The 18,979-nt window shown below is 44.1% G+C and overlaps 1 protein-coding gene across 1 annotated transcript in view; it reads right to left on the bottom strand.

The window, feature by feature from the left end:
• Positions 1 to 17,243, bottom strand: part of kcnq5a (potassium voltage-gated channel, KQT-like subfamily, member 5a) — a 147,362-nt gene extending 130,119 nt beyond the window's left edge. Inside the window, exon 1 of the mRNA XM_080450328.1 lies at positions 16,609 to 17,243. Coding sequence (XP_080306454.1) covers positions 16,609 to 16,982 — 374 coding nt within the window. The 5' untranslated portion in view covers positions 16,983 to 17,243. The remainder of the gene's footprint in view (positions 1 to 16,608) is intronic.
• Between the last annotated feature and the right edge of the window lie 1,736 nt (positions 17,244 to 18,979).

The following is an 18,979-nucleotide window of genomic DNA, read 5'->3' as shown; positions in this document are numbered from 1 at the left end:
CATTTGTTGTGCGAAAGGCCATCAGGAGCGGTGCCACCATGTGTGCCACACAGATATCACTCCCCCTGGTAACCTGAGCTCAGTCTGCGCAGTAAAAACCCTCACTGTTCATTTAACTCTGACAGTGTACCAAGTGGAACCAAATGGACCAATAACACTGAGGATTTGACAGTGTGTCATCTGTTTCACCAAAATACTGTGCGCTGTGCGCTGTGCGTGTGCGTGTGCGTGTGCGTGTGCGTGTGCGTGTGCGTGTGCGTGTGCGTGTGCGTGTGTGTGTGTGTGTGCGTGCGTGCGTGAGGAGATGATGACTCGCTGTGTGTCACGTGAGTCAGATGGAAAAATTTAGTATGAAACAGATGAGTAGAAATAATGATTATGATTATGATGATGATGATAAGGAGGTGGTATGAGAAGGAGAGCAGGAGGATGAAGGAAGGGAGAACGCGATGTACTGGTGATGATGATGACAACGATAATAACGAGAACAAGGATTATGATGGGAATGAGGAGTGTGACGACAAAGATTGCAATGTTTAAGCCTGGAAAGTGTGTGTGTGCGTGTGTGTGTGGGGGGGGGGGGCCTGCGTGTGTGTTTAATAATGTCATTGATGAAGTGTCTCTCCTGTTTATCCTGTTCAGTACAAATATTCCACAATTTATAAAAACTTCTCCTCTCTCTCTCTCTCCTATATATTTGTCTTTCTCTAAAGCCCTCTCCAGACCAATCTGAGTCGGCCCGATTTTGGGCCGAATTGGCTTCGGGAAGCGTCGGCCAGTCGGTTAGGGGTCCGTCGGGGGGTCCGTCGGGACCTTTTCGGCCGACCCAGAGCCGACCGAACATGTTCAGCTTTTTAGCCGACTGGTAGCGCAGTGGCAGTGACAACAGAGGGCTGTCGGTGTTGCCAGATTATGTGAGAGAAACAAGCGACCATGTCTATGAAAACCTACATTCACTGTTTCTTGTTGTTGCTCCCAGAGAGAGAGAGATTGATTGATTTGCCCTACTTTTGCGCTGTGGTGATTGGGAGCAGGTGTGTAAATTTGTCCAGTGACGGAGTCACATGCATCCGTGTTTATGTATAAATATGTAATGCGCAAGTATGTAAACATGTCCTTCTGAGTGGGAGTTCAAGCATTGCATGAATAGGCTCGTAAAGCAGAGAGAGAGAGCGAGAGAGAGAGAGAGAGAGAGAGAGAGAGAGAGAGAGAGAGAGAGAGGGTAAAAAGCGGCAGAGAGAGAAGGAAAGAAAGAGAGAGGGAGAGTGAAAGATTGAGAGAGAAAGAGCGAGCGAGAGATTGAGGAGACGGAAAGAGGGAGAGAGAACGAGCAATTAAGTGAATTGCTTTCACCTGCTGCTGCTGCTGCTGTGCGGAGTGTGCTACAGGGCATATCTCCGCCAAGCCAGGGTGACCTACCCAGGCTCATGAAATTCATATTCAGGCATAGTAGCCAATTAGAATGAAATCTTCAAAAACGGACTCATATACTGATACAGAACCATATTGGCTATATATTATGGCTGTCGGGTGGAAATCTTGTATGTTCCTTTTTTATTATTATTTAAAAACAATTTAAAATCGTGAAAATAGCCAATCTACAAGCAGTAATTATTAATAATTAAGAAATACTATATTTTAAAGAGTGAAAAATCAACTAAAGTCATTATTAGTGCAAGTTCATTCACATTTCATTTGAATGAAAATAACTTGTGGGCAAAATACATTCTGTGAATCTAATGTGATTAATGTGACCCCTACTTCAGTCAGTGAAGTCCAGGGCTGAATGTGACATATTGAGACCTATATAACTAAATATTGGTCATTTGCCAACACATTATTTTGTGAAATAAATGGGTAATATTTCACAGATAGTTATACTATTCTTATAATATATTAAAATACAATCATCCTTAACCTTCAAGTTAAATGCATTATTTCCGTGGGCTTAAAAATCATTTTTGGACTTAAAAATCGTTATTATTTTTTTGGATGGCCTTCCTGCCCTGGCAGGAAGGCCGGGCAGGGCCTTTGTGCCCTCCAAAAAATTACAACACCAAAGGCCAAGTGGCCTTGCCCCTAAAATGACGAAATTCCAGGCTTGAATGCAATAGATGTACTCTGAGTCTGTTACAAGTAAAAGTCCGGAATTCAACATTTACTTGAGTAAAAGTACTAAAGTATTGGTATAAAAATGTACTTAAAGTACCAAAAGTAAAAGTACAAAAATGTTTGAAAATAGCAGATCTACAAGCTCAGAACGCGTGCATCGCAACACGTTGTGAGCTTGTAGATCTGCTATTTTCAAATAGCTTATAGGTACAAAATAGGGCTAAAGTGGTTAATGTATGTTTCATAATGATTTATATCTGCAAAGTAACTAGTAACTAAACATTTCAAATAATTGTTGTGGAGTACAAGTATAGACAATTGGAAATACTCCAGTAAAGTAAAAGTACCTCAAAATTGTACTTAAGTACAGTACTTGAGTAAATGTACTAGTTACTTTACACCACTGCACGTCAGTGAAGAAAAAACGCTGGGAACATCCCTAAGTGGCTTTGCAGGGAAACAAGCCCAAAGTCGCTTATAATAAGCAGACCTGGCAACGCTGGCACGCTAAAAGTCAAATTAGCACATGAATGGCCAGTCGGCTGACAGACTTAAATGGTAACTTTTGCCAACCGAATACCAGTCTGTTGCAGTCTGGAGTAGTCTGCAATAGCCTGGACGAGTCTGTTTGGTGCGGAGTTGCCTTAACACACAGATTTGTTTCTCTCGCGGTTTCTCCAGCGGTGTGTGTGTGTGTGTGTGTGTGTGTGTGTGTGTGTGTGTGTGTGTGTGTGTGTGTGTGTGTGTGTGTGTGTGTGTGTGTGTGTGTGTGTGTGTGTGTGTGTGTGTGTGTGTGTGTGTGTGTGTGTGTGTGTGTGTGTGTGTGTGTGTGTGTGTGTGTGTGTGCAGCCTTTGGTCCTAGTCCTTTGCAGTCCATTGCTAATGCAGAATGAGGTTGTGTTTTCACAGTGTAAGCCTTCTGGAGCCAAAAGAACAACTAACTGACTGTGTGTGTGAGATACATTCCTGTACACTGCAATCCGGAGTCAGAAATGTGTAGGTCTCAAACAAAGGTGTCATTCATTCACTCATTCATTCATTCGCCAAATTCAGTTCTTGTATGCATATTTTCTTCACCTTTTTTGCAGATTTAGCTGATTTTAGACCGGATGTTTTCTTGTCATCAACCATACCTATATCAGCTACATGACGTGTTGTGAGCTTGTAGGTAAGCTATCTTCGCTATTTTTGAAAGAGGGCAGCAAAGTTTTTGCCGCCCTCTAGTTTTTTCTGAAGTGATGCCTCTGGTCTCAAACACCCGGCTCCACAAGTTTCCTAGGCTGTGGGCATCACTTCCTGTCGATTTCATTGGATATCATTGGATTTCATTGGATTTCATTGGATCAAATGGACAGGAAGTGATGCCCACACAGCCTAGGAAACTTGTGGATAGGATACATCCCACAGAGTCTTCTCTGCTGTGTCTCCCGACTGCTAAAGAGAGCTGGCCTCTCATCTGTCCTCCACAGTAAAATGCTGAGGGTTCATTTAACTCTGAGAGTGAACCAAATACACCCGATTCGGTTCCATTTGTAAACTCAAATGTTATACGAAATGGAATCAAACCAAACACTAACCAGATGGATCCAGGTTCAATTTCTATACTCTCTGAGCAGAATGTACCTGTAGGGTTAAACATTGTACTGTCTTTCACCATGATAAAGAATACTGAGGTGAATTAATAACTACCCACTCTACTTGAAGAAAAATAAAAGAAGAGTATTGGGACTGATTCCAGTTTAATCTCAAAGGATGCTTCCTTGTTAACTCTCCTGGTTCCAATTTCAGCGGCAGTTCCAACTCTGACTAGACGACCCTTGATTACACTTCATGTCCTCGTTCAAACCCTTTGAGCTAAATGGGTCTTTTTCTTCTTCGAAAAAGAAAAGTGCACAGAAAAATGTAACCTCTAAGAGTTTACTGAGTGCACTCAGCTAGCTTCATGTGTTATCCTGTATTAAGATAGACAGCAGTAAAGCTCAGAGGGAGATAAACTGTAAGGGAGACATGGGAGAAAAGGCTCAGGCAGGATTTGATATATAGGCAACAGGGGTTTGTATATCAACTCTGGATTTCTATCTCTGGAGAATAAAATGTATGTACGAATGCATCATGTTATATTCAATCAAAATGAGTGAATTTAATCAGAAATGTCATTTCTATGGATGGATGAGCGATGACCACACAATCTCTAATATACTGTAGGGCTGAGCCAAATGCTTCAGATATTTCCATTCTTTGGATTGGGATTTGGATTCTAGATTCTGGTCGGAATGGTGCCACTTGGTTTGTTTTGTTTTGTTTTGTTTTTACCACATGTGAGGTCTGTGTTAGACTGTAGCTACTTATCTTTTCAATGTGATTTAGAGAACACATTGCTCCACATCGGTACTTACAAGCAGTCACATTGTCTTCAGTTGAGTGGCTGAACATGCATTCATGTAGTAGGAAATGTCACAAGGCACTCAAGGCACTGTCAAACAGCTTGTGTTGGCCAGTAAACAGAGATAAGCTTTCTGTGGTCATGTTGCTTTTAAAAGTTTTCTGGTGTTTGACTTGCATTTCATATTTAGAGAGAGGTCTATAAGTAATAGTATATTTAGTACTGATACAAGGCAAATTTAGGCCTATGTTTCAAGTTTATGCAGTTGTTGTTCATTTGCATTTTCATTCAATATCCTGTCATTTCAATAAAAGAAAAAAGTATCGTTCCATGGTTTGTTTCAGTTATTTGTACTAAACTGTTCATTTTGATTTATATCCTTGTTTTCATTGGTGGAGTTATGGGTAAACCCCAAGGTGGAGTTTTGTTCATTGAACTGTGGGCTATATTTTTGTTTGATAAACTGAACTGAATTTATCTGAATGACTTTCTTCTGGGTTTGAACAAAATGGGAACCAGTGTGGCGTGTGTTTATTTGTGATGACTACTTGTTGTTTATTCTGATTAATTGTCTTGTACGTAGATATAGGTCCTTTGTGGGGTTTCTCTCTCTCTCTCTCTCTCTCTCTCTCTCTCTCTCTCTCTCTCTCTCTCTCTCTCTCTCTCTGTCTCATTCTTTAAAGGTGCCACACCATGAATTTCATTTTTTTTTGGGGGGGGGGGGTATTTTTGGGCTCCCCAGTGTCTCTTGTACCCCAAAAAATATTTTTTTTTAACATTCAGTCATTCATTCTCATTTAAGAGATTTTCAGAATGGGCGTGTCTGAACAGGCCATTTCAGAATGCCATTGCATTGATGATGGCCAGACAGAATTGCTCAGTAGCCCCCCCCCTGCCCAAAAGCACGTTTTGGTATTGCAGCTGAAAGTGCTGTATAAGCCAGAGACAATTGACTTGGGATGAGTATATCTGAGTGATGATTTAGGCTCAAACCTTTTGAAAAAGGTTTGAGGGACATACACCATATGATATTAAATATCAAATATATTTTTTAAATTCATGGTGTAGATCCTTTAACTATTCAATATTCAGTTCTGTCTCTTCCTTCTTTTCTTCTTCGCACCTTTGTCTAAATTAAAAACAAAGTGGACCTGCTCTAGTGTCTTTTCTGTTTTCTGTTACCGTCGGATGGTTGACCGGAGTCCCTTAATGCTCAACCCTAGTTGAAAAAGTTGAAAACTCTGTTTTCTGTTACAGTGGGGATAGCTTTCGCTGAAAATAGCCAACTGACAACTTAAGCTCACAACGCGTCGCAACAAGGTCGTCGATCTGCTATTTTCTGCAAAAGCTTTCCCCACAAAACGGATGCTGGTGTTTAGGTGGTTAAGCATTAGCCATCGGTTAGCTAACTGTACAAGCCACATGGAAATTGTGTGAAAGCAGGGCAGGCAGTAGGTGAAGAAATACTCAGATGTTTTACTTAATTAAGTAAAGGTTTATGGGAGAAAGGTTTGTAATATTTCAAAATGTGTTGCTGTGCCTGCCTGTGTACTGTATGTATGATTTTGTAGTCTAGTAGTGCTGTATGGTCTATGTGTGTGTGTGTGTGTGTGTGTGTGTGTGTGTGTGTGTGTGTGTGTGTGTGTGTGTGTGTGTGTGTGTGTTTGCGTGTGCGTGCGCGTGCGCGTGCTCGTGCGTGTGCGTGTGTGTGTGTGTGTGTGGAGGAGGTGTCCATATGGTAATAGCATAAGTCTGGGTGCTATGACGGAGAGATCACCCTGTCTGGAACACACACAATCCCCCCTCTGTCGACCTCCACATACCTCCAACATTATCTAACCTCTAATGCCCCATCCCTCTCTCTCCCCATCTCTCTCTGCATTCCTCTCCTCTTCACTGATACTTTGCTCCCATACCTCTCTCTCCCAAACCTATACCAATGCTCCTCTTCTCTCATGTCTCTCTGTACCTCTCTCGCTGCATTCCTCTACTCCTCCTTCACCCTTTTTTATTCCTTCGGCCCTCCCTCCCTCCCTCTCTCTTACTCTCTCTCACTCTCCAGTCTAACACCTGTCTCAATTTCATATTACCCTCAGTACCTCACAACACCTCTTCTTTTCACCATCTCTCTATCTCTCTCCATCACCCTACATGAACTTTTCAGTACCTTGTTTCCTGTCTCGCTCTCACTCTCTCTCAATTCAATTCAATTCAATGGGGCTTTATTTCCATGGCAAAGCATGTGTGAAAATAATTAGTAAATAATTTTTTTTTTTTTTTTTTTTAATACTAGTCGACTGCCAGTCGACTATTGGCAATTAGTCGCCAATTAGAGTCGACTAAACAAATCCTTAGTCGGGGACAGGCCTAGTGTGAATGGGTGAATGTAATGCACAATCTATGTAAAGCGCTATATAAATGCACCATTTACCATTTATACGTCTTTTATACTTCATACTTAAATAAAAAAACGTAAAATAGCCGATCTAGGAGCTGTAAGTAGATCGGCTCATTCAGCATTTTTTTCTAAATATTAGAAAATGCATGAGAATATCTTAATGTGGAAACCATATACGATTATTATGCAAAATAATTGCAATTAGGCAATAATGTAATTGTGACAGGCCTACGTAGCACCAGCCCACTACATGCACTGTGTGAGCAGGGTGCACTGCCAGCACGGTTTGTCTCCATCAATCAAGCAGCAGTCTGCTAAACCAGCCGGCACCGCTCCTGACGTATGGATGACCGTATGACTAATGATTTACACACACACACACACACACACACACACACACACACACACACACACACACACACACACACACACACACACACACACACACACACACACACACACACACACACACACACACACACACACACACGTGTAATTTGATCAGCACAAACTCCCCTTGACTCCTTCCCTATATCTTCACGCACACACGGATTGCACACGCATACATACACTCGAAGCACTAGTCTGGTAAATTTGTTGTCATAATTTGGGGCTATAAACTATGGCCTTATTACCTGAATGATATTGTGATGTCTTCTGAATGTCAATGACAGTACTGAAATTGTTTCAGGTGTTACCTATCCTCTCTAATGACCATGGGACCTGTATATACACCCCCACCCCTTCACATGTTCTAGTTTAGGTACCTTGATGGTGGTCCATATGGTCCAGCCCGGATATATGGACCAGCGTGCGGACGCTGGGGACACGGACGGCAGGCCTGCCCGAATGCAGGGCCCGCCGTCGGCCACGGTGGCCACTCTAGTCGTGCACTGTGATCCACGGGAACCATGCCGCCCGCAAGGGCCGTGGAACCCGCTGCTTTTCCCTGACCGATAGGCACTCGTAGCCCGCCTCTTGCAAGGGCCCCGCCGGCACCTCGTGTGCTTCGGTGGACGCTGCTTGCAGCCTGCGGGCCCGACCAGGCGCGGAGGGACCACGTGCGGAGAGGCCTCGGTGGCCTGTCCTCCGCACTCCTCCGCGGCCGACCCCGGCCTAGCGAGACATGAAACATTGTACACTTAATAAAACCGACTCAGGAGCATCGAAAACAATCCAGTCTAGGATGCCTATACAATTTATCCTATATTTCAATTGGCTACTACCAGCCAGTGGACCACGGCCATGTCACTCTGACATAACATATAAGGAGTTCCCAATACAGCTACGCCCACATATGGAGTGTGTTGTCTAACCTCAATGTGTCATCATGGCATCAGGCGCAAACAAATCAGTCAGCTCCATATTGGTCGGATCGGGGTGCGACATAGGTGTTGAAACATTAGATGTGAACCTCTAGTATTGCTATAATTTTAACATTATTACATCATTACATGTACCTGATTGTTATTTTGCATAAAACACAGCATAAAAAGACATGTTTTGGCCACCAAGCTTAGCGGCTAAAAAGGGAGTAAGAGTAATAGTTTCCATGTACACAGAATTTACTCCAGTGACCTCATGGGTGTAAACTTTTCAGCGTTTCATAGACAGAAGACTGCTCAGTGTTATGGCTGCGAATGGACCATTAGCCCTACAACAAATATATGGAGATCATGTTGATCTTGTCATTTGCTGGTACGTACACTGACCATACTCGTTAGCTCCCTCTTTTTCTCTCTTTCTGCGTCACCTTCTCTCAACTTCTCTTTCTTCTGCTTCACCTGCTCTCAACTTTCCCCAATTCTCATCTTTATGGATGCTGACACTCCTTCTCTGCTGCCCTCCTCCCCTCTCGCTCTCTCTCCCTTGTCATTCTCTCTGTCCACCTTTCCTTCTCTCCTCATCCTCCAGTGTGTTTGGACTCTGACGAGAGTGTGCCAACAGAACCCATGCTGTGTCTGTACTGTGTTACTGTGTCCTGTACCCATCCGTACACACACCGGAACTCGCCATGACAGTGTTTATGCGCGCACACACACACACACACACACACACACACGCACGCACACACACAAACACGCACACACGCACACGCGCGCACACGCACGCACACTCACACACACACACACACGCACACGCACACACGCGCACACGCACACACACACACACACACACACACACACACACACACACACACACACACACAGAGAGATCAGTCCTATCTAACGAGGTCTTTTCTTTCTCTTAGCCTTTTCCAGCATTTTCCATTGGGTTCCTGCCAACCTCGCTACCTGCTGGTGAACCTAAACACAGAGGCTCTTTTCATGCTCTCCGGGTGTCTCAAATGTTAGCACCTTCTCAGAAATAATGAGCAGCCTTCTGAGAAGGGACCTGTACATTCCACCCAGGTACGCACTTGGAGAGGCCAAACCCATCCATTTAGTTGTGCATTTCCATTTAAGCCATCCGGCTGATACCATTATCCAGATTATCCTCTGCACAGTAGAATTCTCAGCGTTAATTTAACTCGGAGAGTAAAAATGTAAAATGACACTCTTGGAGTAAGATTAACACGGAGGATTTTGCCGTGTGGACTTGCATTGAGTGCAGTGATTAGAATAGTATTTCTGGCGGCAAGTGACTAGGAATTGTCATTAAACACATAAAAAGGCTTTTCCAAGCCTTTATTTGACAGGTACAGCAGGGCCAGACCGATATGAAACTTTTGTCACCGATATGATGATGTCACTGATGATGTCATACTCTGACATCGCTCTATGATATCACAAGTTCGACTTCAAACTCGTCGTGCCTATTGCCAAGGACCCGAGGGAGTGGCGGTTGTCCAGAACCACCAATCCGACCAATATGCCCATATATAAGCATCTATGGAGATCCGGCAGTAGGCCGGGGGCTGTGATGGAGCTGTGATGGAGTTTTGTCTGACACACACACACACACACACACACACACACACACACACACACACACACACACACACACACACACACACACACACACACACACACACACACACACACACACACACACACACACACACACACACACACACACACATTGTCTGACTGGCCGTGCACATGAATATTTTACGCGCGATCACAAACACACACACACACGCGCGATGAAGTAACCCACAAACACACACACACACAAAAGAAAGGCATTCGCCGAAAATACCAGCTCTGTGTTCCTGTGACTCGATCTCTGCCTAGACCCGACACATCACACACACACTCGCTGTATCGCGATTTATACGATCTCTCTGAAAAGGCATATCGCATGCCTTTATGTCCACGCTGAAGTAATGAAAGTAAGTAAGCCCAATTTCTTAGCAAGAAAGGAAAATTCAGTCAGTGCACTTCCTGAAACTGTTACGTTCAGACTTTCATTCATGCCCGTCCCCTTCCCCCCTTTCACAGGACGAGGCGGGCTGTTTTCCCTTCCGGGGCGACGTAATATGCGTATTTCATCGCTCCAACTGCGTAATATACCATTAAATCAACACTCAACTAGGATTGACTCCGAATGTCCATTCCTTATATTGACATTTGGATATCAATTAAATGTTTCAGACATTGGGTTATTGTTATTAAAGGATACAGAAACGGTTTATGTACATTCATGTATGAATGTGTGTCTGCAAATTACCGGATACAGTAGGCGGGCTGTAGACCAAATCTGAGTACAGTAAATAGAAAGAAATCATGGATTCCACGGGTACTGTGGGAAGCCTGTTTAAGTTTAATGTTCATATTTTAAATCCAGAAGTGGTTGGCACTGGCAGTCGAAGGAGTACAGAGGTGGAATAATTGACCGTCACCATGGATTAACTGAACATCATGCGATCAAGGGGGATTTAGCATTTAACAGAGCAAAGTGTTGCTAAAAACAGGACACGCTACATCAAAAGACAGAACAGCAGCGAACCTTAACAAATGAGGATTATGATGATGGAAATGTCTCCGTACATTCAACTATTTTCATCATTCAGAAAGATGGATTTCTCCACCAGCCCCAGAGGCAGCTAACATCACAACGTAAGTTTTACCTCTGATGACACCACATCACCCACGTCTTCAAAACAAGCTGAACATACGCAGACTGCACAGGCTATTGAGAGTAATGGAGTCAGAGCGCGCTCTGCTAGACAAAAAAACTACGTCATCATTATGGAGACTGGTATGGTGGACAGTGGTAACATTCACTGATGTCAGACGCAACAGAAACCGCTGCCTAGCAATGATGATTTGTGCATGAGGCCCCTGGGGGCCTCTGATGTGCCCATATATGGGCATATCGGTCGGATCAGTGGTGTGATGTGGATGTGAGGGCTGCGTGGCGGCCCGAATCTCTAGTCTTCAAAGCAAGCTGAACATACGCAGACTGCACAGGCTATTAACTGTGGCAGCTTGTTAGTGCATCTCATGACCTGGTGAAATCAGTGTGTGGTTTAAGGATTAAATCCGGACGGAGGTTGAACATTTAGATGAGGTTGGCAAGTGTTGCCAAAGTGCAATGTCTGCTGGGCTGATATGTTACTTGTCGATGCACCAGACTGGCTGGAATCAATGTCTGACGCACAAAGAGCCATGTGACTGTCCGACACACTCACATGCACGTCAGCATAAGTAGGAATGGACATTTGCTTAATGTCATCTGCACAGGGACAGGAAGGTCTTTGTGTGAAATGTCTCATTCACTACACTTGGCATGGATGCGCGTGTGCGCACAGACATCCACACTAATAGCCACTGCGCGCGCGCACGCACACACACACGCACGCGCGCACGCACGCACGCACACACACACACACACACACACACACACACACACACACACACACACACACACACACACACACACACACACACACACACACACACACATCTTTGGCCACAAAGCATCTTTGGCCACAAAGTAGAGCACATGATGCAGATTGGGGTTGGAACTCATCTGTCTAAATGTGATTAGCCGGACACATACGCCATCACATTAAGTGATTGAATCTTAAGGTTACCGCTTATTCAATAGGCGAGCACTATTTTGCAAAAGGCACAATGATAAGCTTATCAGTCCCTTTTGTTGATTAGAGGCACATCAGAAAGTGTCTGCAAGTCAACTGTCTTAGATGGATTAGATGCAAACATCAAAGATCTACAGATGATGCAGTAAGATGCATGATGCAAGATTAGATATTCCAATTACAGTATGTAAACTGACTGACATGAACAAGCAGGAGCCTGGATTTATGCATGTACACACACACGCACGCACGCACGCACGCACGCACGCACTCACGCACGCACGCACGCACGCACGATCGCACGCACGCACGCACGCACGCACGCACGCACGCACGCACGCACGCACGCACGCACGCACGCACGCACGCACGCACGCACGCACGCACGCACGCACGCACGCACGCACGCACGCACGCACGCACGCACGCACACACACACACACACACACACACACACACACACACACACACACACACACACACACACACGCATAAAGCCCTTGAATCCTGTAGAGCAGTGGTTCTAAAAGCGGGGTCAGGGGACAGCCAGGGTTCCTTAAAATGGACTGCTACAGGGCTGTAACTCAGAAAGTGTACAAATGCAACCAAATGGACCCTTATGGGTCCATCTCAAAGTTATGGGGGTCCTTGAAACTAAAAGGTTTGACAACCACTCATGTAGATCGTCAATAGAATGCACACAGCATCTGGTTTAACAGCACTGCATACTAATGAAACAATCAAAGCAGGAATTTGGTTCGGACACCATTCTGCCAGCCACATCTGTTGTATTGTGTGTGTGTGTGTGTGTGTGTGTGTGTGTGTGTGTGTGTGTGTGTGTGTGTGTGTGTGTGTGTGTGTGTGTGTGTGTGTGTGTGTGTGTGTGTGTGTGTGTGTGTGTGTGTGTGGCCCACTAATGGCCTGAACCAATCTACTGCAACTCACCAATAAGCTGACACATAAAAACATACAGACACACAGACACGCACACGCACACACGCACACACACACACACACACACACACACACACACACACACACACACACACACACACACACACATATTTTAAATGGCTACATGTACTACTATACATATGTTAATTGGCTACATCGTGTACTACTATATAAACAGTAAAATCCTCAGTATTCATTTATCTATTTGTAACTTTACAAATGAATGAGTCCATTTGGCTGCATTTATACCCTCTTTGAGTTAAATTAACAACACTAAGGATGATACTGTGTAGTGTGAGGGTGAATGAGGTTTGAATTACATTAAGGACAGGTTGCGTTTTTGCTTACACATAAATGGTAAATGGACTGCATTTACTCATTTACGTCTTTCTGACGACTTAAATGCAATTTACAATGTACTTCACATCCATCCATTCACACGTACCATCACAAGTTGCAATAGGTACAGTCGGGACGCGAACAGCAGTCGGGATGTTCCCTAATTTTAGCCAAGCAGCATGCTAAACTAAATCAGGGAATGCTATGCTCGAGTTCTCAATTTCAGTCCGACAGACCTGCGTGACACTTTGCATGCTCATTCCCAGTAGGCCATGGGAGAACCTCTCACCCAAATTTTCAAATCAACCTCATGGTGGCACAATAACACGCTGATTCACGTTTTAAACAATATCGTTTGGATCACTTTCATAGCGATTTTATGAATGAGAGCAGCATTAACAGCTAATCAAAATCCATCAGAAGGACATCTGGGATGCATTCCGTTTCATTAATGCTCTGAAAGTTTTGTTGTTAACGGAGATGAGGAGACGATTATGAATTCTTTCCTCTACCTGGTATGGTAGGCTAGCTGGCATTAACTCAGGTAAGCTAAAACTATCTTGCCTCCTTAATTCATAATCAGAGTCAGATTATCCATATATCCTATTGCCTGCATCTTTCAGCACCACAGAGATCACTCTCTCTCCCCCTCTAAGTGGGCTTTGACACAGTTGGACAGCGCAGTGTGTGTTACTGTTTAGTGCCACTGTTTACAGAACGTTATCGTTCATCAGTGTGGATGCTCACATAATTATCGTTATAGTTATAGTTATCATGCTTGGTGTGAACGTCCCTTAACTCTTGAACCGTACAATGAGGTCGTACAATGAATATTTCCCCCCTCGATTCCTTGGATCATGACGCAACTCCCCATATAGGCACTGCCCATGGCCACGGCCGTGGCGGACATCTGTGCTCAGAGGAGTGGACTTTTCTAGTTTTATTATTTATTTATTTATTTTCAGGTTATGAGTCGGGCTGGGCTCATTATTCTATGTTATGATCGGGCTCATGTAGGGCTCACACTTCAAATCACTTGGGTCGGTTCGGGTTTTAATTTTCAGGCCCGTTGAGATCCTGCATGAACTAACACAATTCAGCTTCATCTCATAGTTCACACACCGACAGTGGAGGCAACCATGCATGACCAAATAATTAACCCTAACCGCAATTCTAATAGATTTTTCATAATCGACTATACTTGATGGTATACAAACATTGTGGTATTTTCACTATTTAAAATAATAATAATAATTGTTCATTAACACACACACACACACACACACACACACACACACACACACACACACACACACACACACACACACACACACACACACACACACACACACACACACACACCCACACATGCTGCCCTGGGGTCAGTGTAGTGTGGGAGGCTGCGTCTCTGTGTGTTGTCCAGCTCCACTGTTCTGAGGTCAGTGTAGTGAGTGAGGCTGGATCTCTGCAGTCCGGCTCCACTCTTCTGAGGTCTGTGCAATGTGGGAGGCTTTCTCTGTGCAGATGTAAGGACTTAACCCCTGTCAACCACAGCTGTCCCTCCTGAGCAAATAAAACATCAACATCCTGCTTCACAGCCACTCTCCATCTCTCCTGCGCGTGCTCGCGCATGCACATATCCTCTTTTCCTCTCTTTATCACATAGAGACACATACAAACTTCTCTCTCTTCCCTTTTCCTCTTTCTCTGTCACACACACACACACACACACACACACACACACACACACACACACATCCACAATATCGCTCTCTCTTCATCTCTGTTACGTAGATACTCAGTAGCGTGCGTACACACAAACAAAAACACACATGCAGATTATCACCCTCTTGACACACAAGAGATTTTCACTGACTCTTTACACACACACACACACACACACACACACACACACACACACACACACACACACACACACACACACACACACACACACACACACACACACAGACACACAGACACACATGCAGCCTCTCCATTCCGCTGTCAGCTATGCTTCCTCTTCTCCCAGACCTCCTCTCCTCTCTGACGTAGTACAACCATACTACAGTGTGTGTGTGTGTGTGTGTGTGTGTGTGTGTGTGTGTGTGTGTGTGTGTGTGTGTGTGTGTGTGTGTGTGTGTGTGTGTGTGTGTGTGTGTTTATGTGTGTGTGTGTGTGTGTGTGTGTGTGTGTGTGTGTGTGTGTGTGTGTGTGTGTGTGTGTGTGTGTGTGTGTGTGTGTGTGTGTGTGTGTGTGTGTGTGTGTGTGTGAAACAAAAGAAACACCCCAACACATATTTCAAATATTTATGACTCATGCATGATGTGTTGATAGATTGATTGATTGATTGATCGACCGACCGACCGACCTGACCGACCAACAGACAGTTAGATACCAGTACAATTAAAAATCAATCAACAACAAATCTATTTCAGATTGTGGACTGAATATATCCAGCATACCTCATAAGTTTGTGCTCTGAAGTAACTGCAATCAATCGAACACGGACAATCTCCTGTCCTCGGACACCGTTTCTCCACAAGCAACCTCAAACAATTATACCTTTCAATCCGGGACTGTATCCGTGTCATTTTAGTTGTTGCTATAAATATAGCAACATGATTTTAGTTTATCAGAAAACTTAGGTTAGGATTTAGAAGACGTTTTTAGAATTGGCCTCAGGTCTAAATGGCTGGATGGATGGATGGATGGATGGATGGATGGATTGATTGATGACAGACAGACAGACAGACAGATCAGGGGTCATCAATGTGTCCATACACGTACAGATTTGTCCGTGGCAAGACTTGGCAATGTCCATGGCAAAATTTTAGTTTTTAACATATAAACATTTTAATGTTGTCATTTTGATCATTAGACCCAATTACTGCATGTCAGTCTCCAGGTTTTCTTCAGAATATGTATGACACTGATTTACTAGGACACTATGGCACATTAGGAGCCAAGCCAACTAGTACAGTGGTTTTCAAACTTTTCTATTTCCAAGGACCCCCAGAACTCTGAGTTTGCACTATCAGAGTTACAGACCTGTAAAGGCTATTAGCTCTTATATGTTTCTGGTAATATTATTGTCCACTCAATTGTATGTCCATGGCAAAAATAGAATTTTGACAAAAATGTCCACCACAAGCCAGCATGGCGATGACCCCTGAGACAGACAGACAGACAGACAGACAGACAGACAGACAGACAGACAGATAGATAGATAGATAGATGGATGTAACTTATACAGAAACATCGTTTGCGTACTGCAATGTGTAGCTGTAGTTTGTGCACGAGGCACGAGCCCCAACTTCAGAGCAACAGGTGATAAGTTACACTGTTAAAGTGTTCAATGCATTGGCTACTCACACAAAGGCATGGTAGATGAACGCCCATTCCCGCGGTCTCTCCAACACGTTGTACAGGCAGTTCTGGAAGCGCCGGTACCGTGCGTTCCTGCGCCCGCTCTGCGCGCTGTAGGTCAGCGGCTTTCCGAGCAGACTGAGCCGGGCGCCCTGCTTTCTCCTCTCCGCTCCAGCAGCTGCACCACCTGTTGTTCCCGGCGAGAGAAGCCCGTCGCCGAGTCGTACCGCGGCGTTGTTCATCGCGCTCCGCCCGGACTCCACATCCTTCGGTCCGTAGTCATGAACAACCCGGCGACCCGGTGAGGTCTTCATCCAGAGCCCCGTAGTGCCGCCGCCGCCGCCACCGCCGGTCTCATCGCCCGTATGATTGCGGGGCATCGCATCACCTGCGCCCGGCAAGGTGTCCGCTGGAAGTCCGGTGAACACTCACATGTAGTCTTGTGTGTTCTTCTTCGCGACACAATCTTTTTTTCAGTTGTGAGACTTTAGCCTACAACAATATAAACTCAAATAATAATTATCACACACGTGCGTAAAACACGCGCAGCTATGTGAATGAAATGTGAGCAACTATAAGACCATCATGCCAGACAGTTTGGGGTACCGTAGCATGCCTCGGTGCTCGCGGTGCTTTGGCCATCTGCGCCTGGCGCGGGAAGAGTTGGGTTATGAAGGAGTGAACCGTCTACCCGGGCAGACGTTTGGCGAGGGGAGGGGAGGGCACACTCACTCCTTCTCCCTCCTACGTCCTACCTACTCTCACTTTACTACTACTACCCGGTCTGCTCTGTCTCTCTCCCTCTCTCTCCCTTCTGTAGGTCAAATTGGAGTGACTTCCATAAGTCGGTGGTTCTCAACCTGTGGGTCGAGACCCCCAGGGGGGTCCCCACATATTTATCTGTGGAAGTTGAACTGCAGTCAAACAAAATGTAATGCCTCAACTCCTACATTCCAAGTGCTTATCAGGGTGGGGGGCAGTTACAATAATGATTATTTTGGGAGGTCACGGCCTGAAAGGTTTAGAACCACGGCGTTAGGGAGTGAGTGCCTGTGGTTCCAAGTGATTTGGTCTATGACTTTAGGCTATATATATAGGCAGGTAGGCTTACTTTATCATACATGTCACAACAACAAAAGGCAGAGGAGAGGAGCGTTTATAAATGGTGCTTCTACGGTGATTTGTGATTCTAAAATATTTTCCAAAAGCCAATGAATGCAGTTTAGTTATCAAGGTACTTTGTGAGGAATTTGCATTCAGGCTTTGGGAAAAAAAACGTGTTATCTTAGCATTCATGACTTACAAAACAAAATAAATAAAGAGACGCAATATAGACGCAATAAACTCCGCGTAGCCACAACTTTATCCTTTGTGGTTAATGCGCCCATGTGTTGGCCCATTAGGATCTCATAATGATATTGGCAACATTTTCCCGTTTCAATACCCTGTTTGGCAATTTCCCAAATCGCTGTACAGAGGCAAGATGGGGTTCTGTGTTAAAGGACCAATGTGATCCGAAGTGAACACACACGACAAATATACCACCATCTATCATTTTTGAAACAAATAGCCTATCTATGACAATTACTGATTTGGTGGTTACTGATTACTGACGTCACTGATTAGTATGACGTTCTGTATAGTAGTGTGTATATATGTCAGTCTCTTATATGTCATCATGATTTGTGTGCGTGGGCATCTCATTTTAAACAAGCTTAGTGCTTTATGAGTCTTCCAGTTTAGTAGACCTTGTATTGTGAATTTGTACTTTCATGTACTGTTGTTCTCATGTCTTACTAAATAAAGTACATCAAACAATCAATCAATCAATCAAGTGGTAGCCATCTCATATGAAAGGAGATAAGATAATTCAGATGCTATATCCATGAAAAACAGACGGCACTAAAAACACATATGCCGATTTATTAGGCCTTGGCTATACAGATTGGCATACGCTTTCATTGGGCTATAGCCTACATTGCAATGTATTTTACAGTATATGTTGGGGATTGATTTATTATTATTATTATTATTATTATTATTATTATTATTATTATTATTATTGTTGTATGGTGTATTATTATGTAGGGCAAATATCCACTCAAACAAAACTGTATTTGATCTCAGATTGTCTGTGTGAAGCATCATGCTTCAAGGGGGTTTGTACCGGGAAAAGAGAGCTATAGGAGATCAGCTCAAAAACTGTTATTTCTTCTGCCCATCCAAAGTGAGGACATAGAGATGGCGCACAGCCTCCTTTTTTCTTGTGGTTAACTTACGCCATCTATCGGCAAAATATGGTTAGACCGCCGTCTATCACAGAACGATGAGAGTAGGCTACAATCCATGAATGAGATACTATTCACTCATTAGCCAA

This window comes from Gymnoscopelus braueri (genome assembly GCF_963280865.1).
Source record: "Gymnoscopelus braueri genome assembly, chromosome: 14".
NCBI classification, from domain to species: Eukaryota; Metazoa; Chordata; class Actinopteri; order Myctophiformes; family Myctophidae; genus Gymnoscopelus; species Gymnoscopelus braueri.
This window is presented reverse-complemented; position numbering and strand designations above follow the sequence as displayed.